The sequence below is a fragment of the Cebus imitator genome, unplaced genomic scaffold (genome assembly GCF_001604975.1).
Source record: "Cebus imitator isolate Cc_AM_T3 unplaced genomic scaffold, Cebus_imitator-1.0 Scaffold755, whole genome shotgun sequence".
In the NCBI taxonomy this organism is placed as follows: Eukaryota; Metazoa; Chordata; class Mammalia; order Primates; family Cebidae; genus Cebus; species Cebus imitator.
The window spans coordinates 410,029-417,839 of NW_016108070.1; the positions used below are offsets into that span (position 1 = coordinate 410,029).

General features: G+C 43.1%; 1 protein-coding gene across 4 annotated transcripts in view; it reads left to right on the forward strand.

Moving 5' to 3' along the window:
- The window catches only part of CFAP70 (cilia and flagella associated protein 70), a 103,235-nt gene that overhangs the window by 21,959 nt on the left and 73,465 nt on the right, over positions 1 to 7,811 (forward strand). For all 4 annotated transcript variants that reach the window (XM_017519539.2, XM_017519540.2, XM_017519542.2 and 1 more), the window contains exon 7: positions 2,585 to 2,767. In XM_017519539.2, the coding sequence (XP_017375028.1) occupies positions 2,585 to 2,767 (183 nt within the window). The remainder of the gene's footprint in view (positions 1 to 2,584; positions 2,768 to 7,811) is intronic.

Genomic DNA, 7,811 nt, shown 5'->3' on the forward strand with positions numbered 1-7,811 from the left:
TGCTAGGATTGTAGGAGTGAGCCATTGCACCTGGCCCCAGGTCCTAGTTTTTACAGTAGTCTTAGTTCCAGCTTCCTGTCCCACTGGGCACAGGGCCATGCTTCCTTCTCTATAAGAGTGTCTGGATCTGACATTTCCTTGGTTGGTACAGCATCAGCCCATGAGCTTATCCCGTAGGTATTGAGTTGCTGCTGCTGCCAGTTCTGGCGCTTTTAAACTTTCTTTTTTTGAGACAGAGTCTCACCCTGTTGCCCAGGCTGGAGTGCAGTGGTGCAGTCTCGGCTCACTGCAACTTCCACCTCCCAGGTTCAAGCGATTCTCTTGCCTCACCCTCCTGAGTAGCTGGGACTACAGGCGCCTGCCACCACACCTGGCTAATTTTTGTATTTTTAGTACAGACGGTCTTTCATCATATTGGCCAGGCTAGTCTCGAACTCCTGACCTTGTGATCCATCTGCCTCGGCTTCCCAAAGTGCTAGGATTACAGGCGTGAGCCACCGCGCCCAGCCTAGACTTTCATTTACTTCTTTTGGCCTTGGCTACGTGATAAAAGAAAGCTTTTTTGTTGTTGTTGTTGCTGTTCTACTTTATCCATTATGTTGATGTGTTTGTTGCTGACAAAGGGTCTGTTGTACTTTGGTTTGCTATAGTGTTGGAAATAGAATGTTTTATATATATATATTATATATATATATAATATATATATATATTTATATATTTATATATGTATATATATATAATATATATATATATTTATATATTTATATATGTATATATATATATATGTATATATAATTGTGTTTTAGGTTTTGGGGTACATGTGCAAGATTGTTGCATAGGTACATACATGGCAGTGTGGTTTGCTGCCTTCCTTCCCATCACCTATATCTGGCATTTCTCCCCATGTTATCTCTCCCCAACTCCCCAGCCCCTAATGTTCCTCTCCTAGTTCCCCCCACAGATCCCAGTGTATGATGCTCCCCTCCCTGTGTCGATGTGTTCTCATTGTTCAACACCTGCCTATGAGTGAGAACATGCAGAGTTTGATTTTCTGTTCTTGTGTCGGTTTGCTGAGAATGATGGTTTCCAGGTTCATCCATGTCCCTGCAAAGGACACGAACTCATAATTTTTTATGGCTGTATAGTATTCCATGGTGTATATGTGCCACATTTTCCCTGTCCAGTCTATCATTGATGGACAGTTGGAAACTTCTTTTAAGGACCATTTATATTTCTTTTCCAGTAAACTTTTTGTTCCTGTTCTTTGTCTATCTATATATGTCTGTATCTATCTATTATTAAGAGACAGGGTCTCACTCTATTACCTAGGCTGGAGTGCAGTGCGCAATCATAGAATACAGTAACCTTGAAATTCTGGACTCAAGCAATCCTCTCACCTCACCCTCCCAAGTAGCTAGGACTACAGGTGCATGCCATCTCACCTGGCTAATTTTTAATTTTTTTTTGTCAGAATGGGGTCTTGCTGTGTTGCCCAGGCTCGTTTTGAACTCCTGGCTTCAAGTGATCCTCCTGGCTCTATCTCCCAAAGTGTTGGGATTATAGGCATTAAGCCACCTTGCCTGGCTGATATCTCATTGTTTTAATGTGTATTTTACTGATTATTAATGAAATGTGGCATGTTTTTATTTAAATGTTGCATTTTTGGCCGGGCACGGTGGCTCAAGCCTGTAATCCCAGCACTTTGGGAGGCCGAGGCGGGTGGATCACGAGGTGAAGAGATCGAGACCATCCTGGTCAACATGGTGAAACCCTGTCTCTACTAAAAATACAAAAAATTAGCTGGGCATGGTGGTGCGTGCCTGTAATCCCAGCTACGCAGGAGGTTGAGGCAGGAGAATTGCCTGAACCCGGGAGGCGGAGGTTGCAGTGAGCCGAGATCGCGCCATTGCACTCCAGCCTGGGTAACAAGAGTGAAACTCCGTCTCAAAAACAAAAAACAAACAAACAAACAAAAGTTGTGTTTTCTAATTTCCCCTTCTATAAATTGCCTACTTATCTATTTTACCAATTTTTACTGCAAGTATACTTTGGATAAGTTATAAGACATGAAAATGCCTATATTTTTAGCCCCTTGCCAGATTTTGGTTTGTTTTCTGAAGGATAATTTTTAAACAGGTATAAACACAACTCTCATATAAGCAAAAATAACACAGGATTTGGTCCAAGATTTTGTTTAACTAATTAGTGAGGGAATCAGTAAAATGTGACAGTGAGTTCAAAGGAGTATATAGGCATATGGAATGCTGAAATTAATTTGCCAGTTTTAAAACTTGTCATTAGCTCCAGGGCAGAAATTAGTTACATTGCCACTGGACAAACTGTATCTGCATATTTGTGAACAAGAATAATTTGCATTATTATCAAATGTCTATAAGTTACAGAATTATAAAATAGCACAAAGGCAAAGAAGGGCACAGGCCCCTCCCTCTCTAGAATCAGATTAATTATAGAAGGGTATGTTTGACAACACTTGGCATACCATTGAAAATACTCTTGAGTAATCTTTTTGTCCATTTCAAAGCCCTTTATAATCTTTCCTGATGTATGGTATTTATTTCTGTAGAAAGACTATCCCATTTTATTTAAGAATGGAACTCTGAAGCTTGGAGGGGAAAGAGAACCTGTTCCCCGGCCCAAAAAGTGGCCAATTGCCAACATTCTGGCTCCAGGAGCTAATAACATTCCTGATGCATTCATCGTTGGTGGTCCCTATGAAGAAGAAGATGGAGAACTCAACCATCCTGAGGTGAGAGACAGCCTGATGTACAGGTTTTTGTGATAAATTTAGTATACTGACAGATGATAAAACATTTTGTGAAACACTATAATTTATATATATCTGCCACCTGTCAAAATAAAACAATTACATCCCAATATGAAACACTTATCTAATTCTGATGCAAATATCTCTGACTTCTTAAGTCCAGCAAACAAAATAATTTATATCAAATGTACTCTTTATTTTTTTCCCTCATCCTGTTACTAAAACTCTTTATTTTAAATTTATTTATTTATGAATAGGTAATTATCAGTCACTGTCAAAATTAAAAACCAAGATATATGTAGTGAAAGCGTCCCTCTATTTATGTCTCTTCCTTCTAATTCCCTTCCATCTCATTATCCTAGTAATGATAGCAGCAGTAGCCAGTCTGGAGCAGCCCCTGCCATGATGCTGGCTGCAATGGGGGAGGCCCAGCTGGGTCTACACGCTCCATGGAGCCAGCAGGAGCCAGGAAGAAGTGGGAGCCCCACCCTCCCATGTGCAGCTGCAGCTGCCCAGCCACGTACCAGCTGCATACCCAGGCATCTCTGCACTCTTGGAGGCTGGGAAGCCCTCCTGCCCCCATAGGTTTGGAAGTGCCTGCTCCCACTCCCTGGTCTCTGCCCACTCCCAGTGCCTGCTCCAATTTCAGAGTAAAGCTGTGGCCGAGCATGGGTGCTGTCACAGCCTGGCCAGGTGTGCATGCACTCAGGCCAGCACTGACACACGAACCCCCTGCTGCCTCGGTCTCCCTCCAGACTTTGGGCACCCATGAGCATGGGAGAAAGTCCGAGGGGATGCTGAGGGCAACTTGGCATGGGCCTGCAGGCGCCCCTTGGCATGAACAACCAGGGTTCCGTGGATGGCAGGAGGCAGACAGGCTCCTGGGCAAAAAGGGTCAGGTTCCTGGTGAAACCCCACCTTCAGGCCAGGGACTGCCTGAGGTCTGGGGACCAGGCTGCTAGTTCTGTGGACCGGAATGAGAACTTATGGTGCTTTTTCTGGGCTTACCCATGGCCTCCCATGGATCAATCAGTATCCACTTCCTCCCCTCTGAAGTCCATAAAAATGCAGGACTCAGCCAGACTCAGGCAAAGAATGGGATGACCTGCCTGTGGAGAGGAGCTACGCACTGTGGGTCTCCTCTCTTCTGAGAGCTGGACACTCATCAGGACAACCTGTCTGCAGAGAGGAGCTACCACTACTCAGTGAGTCTCATCTGAGCTGTTCTGTTGCTCAGTAAAGCACCTCTTTGCCTTGGTCACCCTCCACTTGTCGTGTAACTCATTCTTCCTGGACACTGGACAAGAACTCAGGACCTGCTGAATGTTGGGGCTGAAAGAGCTGTAACACAAACAGTGTTGAAACCCTTGCTCACCACATTGTAGGTGACAAGAAGGAGAAAACAGAGAAGAGCTGCAGTCCTTCAGGAAGCCCAGACCTAGGAGCTCCCTGAGCCAGGGCTGACACTTGGGGCTCTTCGGTTTCTAGCACCGCTGCATTCCCCATTGCCAGCCATGGAAGCTGTCTACAGTACGCTTGGTTCAGCCGCAGCCTCGCAGGGAGCTAGCACCTGTGCTGTGCCTGGAGCTGCCGGCCCTGCTGCAGCCAGCATGCCTGGCTGTGCACAGTGGCCAGACCCCATGATCGTGTGGGATCCAGTCCAGTAGCACAAACCTAGCACAGCCTGCCAGCCTGAGTGGGTGAAATGAGCCCAGCAGGCCCAAGCAAAAGTTGGGCAAAGGTGCCACCAACCACAGAGGTTTTCTGCTGGAAAAGCAGTCCAAGGATTCTGTGACAGTAGTTACCTTTATTACAGTTTCTTGTGTTTCCTTCTAGATACTTTCTTATGCATATAAAAGCAAATGCATAAGTCAAAAGAAGACTCAGAGACAGAAACATTTAGAAAAGTAAAGAAAAGGTTTCCTTGCAAATTAAAGAAAAGGTTTCCTTGCAAATTGTGAAAGAGAGTCAGACTTCAGAAGGATTGGCTCACCAAATAAAAAATAAGTATAGTCATCTTGGCTGGGCACAGTGGCTGATGCCTGTAAGGCTGGCACTTCAGGAGGCTGAGGCAGGTCTCCTCCTCACTGAAATCAGGAGCTCAAGACTAGCCTGGCCAACATGATGAAACCCTGTCTGTACTAAAAATACAAAACTTAGCTGGGCATGGTGGCACATGCCTGTATTTCCAGCTGCTTGGGAGACTGAGGCACAAGAATCACTTGAACTGGGAGGCAGAAGTTGAAGTGAGCCAGGATTGTGCCACTGCACTCCAGCCTGAGTGACAGAGTGAGATTCTGTCTCAAAAAAAAAAAAAAGATAGTGATCCCTTGGTATACAGGGGGGATTGTTACCAGGACCCCTGCATATATCAAAATTTGTGCATACTCAAGTCCTGCAGTCAACCCTGTAGAAATCATGTATAGGAAAAGTTGGCCCTCCATAAATGTGGTTTTACATCCAACAAATACTGTATTTTTTATCCATATTTGGTTTAAAAATGGGCCAGGCACAGTGGCTCATGTCTGTAATCCCACCACTTTGGGAGGCCAAGTTGGGCAGATCACTGGAGGCAGGAGTCTGAGACCAGCCTGGCCAATATGGTGAAACCCCATCTCTACTAAAAACACAAAAATTAGCCAGTGTAGTGACGTGTGTCTGAATCCCAGCTCCTCGGGAGACTGAGGCCCGAGAATTGCTCGAACCCAGGAGGTAGAAACTGCAGTGAGCTGAGATCATACCACTGCATTCCAGCCTGGGCAACAGAGCAAGACTTTGTATCAAAAAAAAAAAAAAAAGATTCACATATGTATAAGTGGACCCATGCAATTCAAATTTGAATAGTGGCATGCTTCTGAATCCTACCTTCTTGGAAGGCTGAGGCACGAGAATTGCTTGAACTTAGGAGGCAGAGGCTGCAGTGAGCCGAGATCGCACCACTGCACTCCAGCCTGGGCAACAGAGCAAGATTCTGTCTCCAAAAAAAAAAAAAGATTCACATAAGTGGAAACATGCAATTCAAATTGTGTTGTTCAAGGGTCAAGTGTATTTATAAGAAACAACACAAAATTACCAACGTTACCCCATTTACATTAATCTATTCATGGCAAAACTGCAGGTTTCTTCACTTGATTCTCAGATATACAAAGATTATAAAATATCTTCAGACATCAGCATAATAAACATTAGGGATAAAAGTACTTTTCTTTTCTTTCTTTTTTTTTTTTTTTTTTTTTTATGTTTTGTTTTTTTTTTTTTTTTTTTTTTTTTTTTTTTTGAGATGGAGTTTTGCTCCTGTTGCCCAGGCTGGAGTGCAATGGTGCAATCTCGGCTCACTGCCGCCTCTGCCTCCTGGGTTCAAGTGATTCCCCCACCTCCGAGTAGCTGGGATTACAGGTGCCCGCCACCACACCTGGCTAATTTTTGTATTTTTAGTACAGAATGGGTTTCATCATGTTGGCCAGGCTGGTCTTGAACTCCCGACCTCAGGTGATCCACCTGCCTCAGCCCCCCAAAGTGCTGGGATTACCGGTGTGAGCCACTGTGCCTGGCCAATAATGGTACTTTTCTTTAGGATGTCCAGATTTTCAGGAAATATTCAAAGTCTTGTTATTTTTGGAACTAGAATCTGTTGGGAAAAAACTGCTATTTTTGCTTTATTTCAAGGTATTAATGTTTTGTTTGTTTGAGACAGAGTCTCACTCTGTCACCCAGGCTGGAGTGCAATGACGCAATCTCTACTCACTGCAACCTCCGCCTCTTGGGTTCAAGCTATTCTCATGCCTCAGCCACGTGAGTAGCTGGGATTACTGGCACATGTCACCATGCCCTGCAAATTTTTGTATTTTTAGTAGAGACAGGATTTCACCATATTGACCAGGCTGGTCTCTAACTCCTGATCTTAAGTGATCCACCCACCTCAGCCTCCCAAAGTGCTGGGATTACAGGCACAAGCAACCGCGGCCAGCCTGTTTTTTTGTTTTTAACTGGATGTATAAAGCGTTTAATCAGACAGTCATATATGCACTAACTAATGCATACATGCATTCTTTCCGCATTGTTTTTGTTACACAAATGTAAAGAATGCATACTTACATTACTTTGTGGTGTATTTTGGAGATTTTTCCACATTACATAAAGAGCAGTCTCACTCTTTTTCTTTATTTGTACTTGCTGTATAATGTGACATTGTACAGACATACTTTAATATATACTTACTAATTATATTAATGAACACATAAATTTGTCGAGGACATAGAAAATGGTATAGCACACTTACAAGTGTTTCTTGAATTAGCTGATAATCCACTGATGGAAACATTTAATAGAATAATTTGTTAAATGGGGATGGTTGAATTATTTTTCATTGTCTGACTCTAAATATTTAAAATAGTAGAGATGAGGCCAACACTATTGGTGAAACACTGTGCGGTATCTTTTCTCATCATTATGATTAGTAAAAATTAGTACTTGGCTGGGCGCAGTGGCTCCTGCCTGTAATCCTAGCACTTTGGGAGACTAAGGCAGGCAGATCATGGGGTTGGGAGTTCAAGACCAGCCTGACCAACATGGTGAAACCCCATCTATACTAAAAATACAAAAATTAGCCAGGCATGGTGGCAGCCACCTGTAATCTCGGCTACTCAGGAGGCTGAGGCAGGAGAATCACTTGAAACTGGGAGAAAGAGGTTGCAGTGAACCAAGATTACGCCACTGCACTCCAGCCTGGGTGACAGAGCGAGACCATCTCAAAAAAACAAAGTTCATACTTTTCTTAGATGTATATTTTAATTTAGATCAGACATTTTATTTTAGATATTCAGATTATATTTTATGTTTTAGTTTAGATAGCTAATTCTCAACCCTGGCTGCAAATTACAGTCACCAGGAAAGCATGTGAAACAACAATAACAATGGCTAAGTGCTAACCCATGTAAACTATGTAAGAATTGTAAGAAACTTTTAAAATAGTACCAATGCCAGGTGTTTCTTTTTTTTTTTTTTTTTTTTTTTTTTTTTTTTTTTT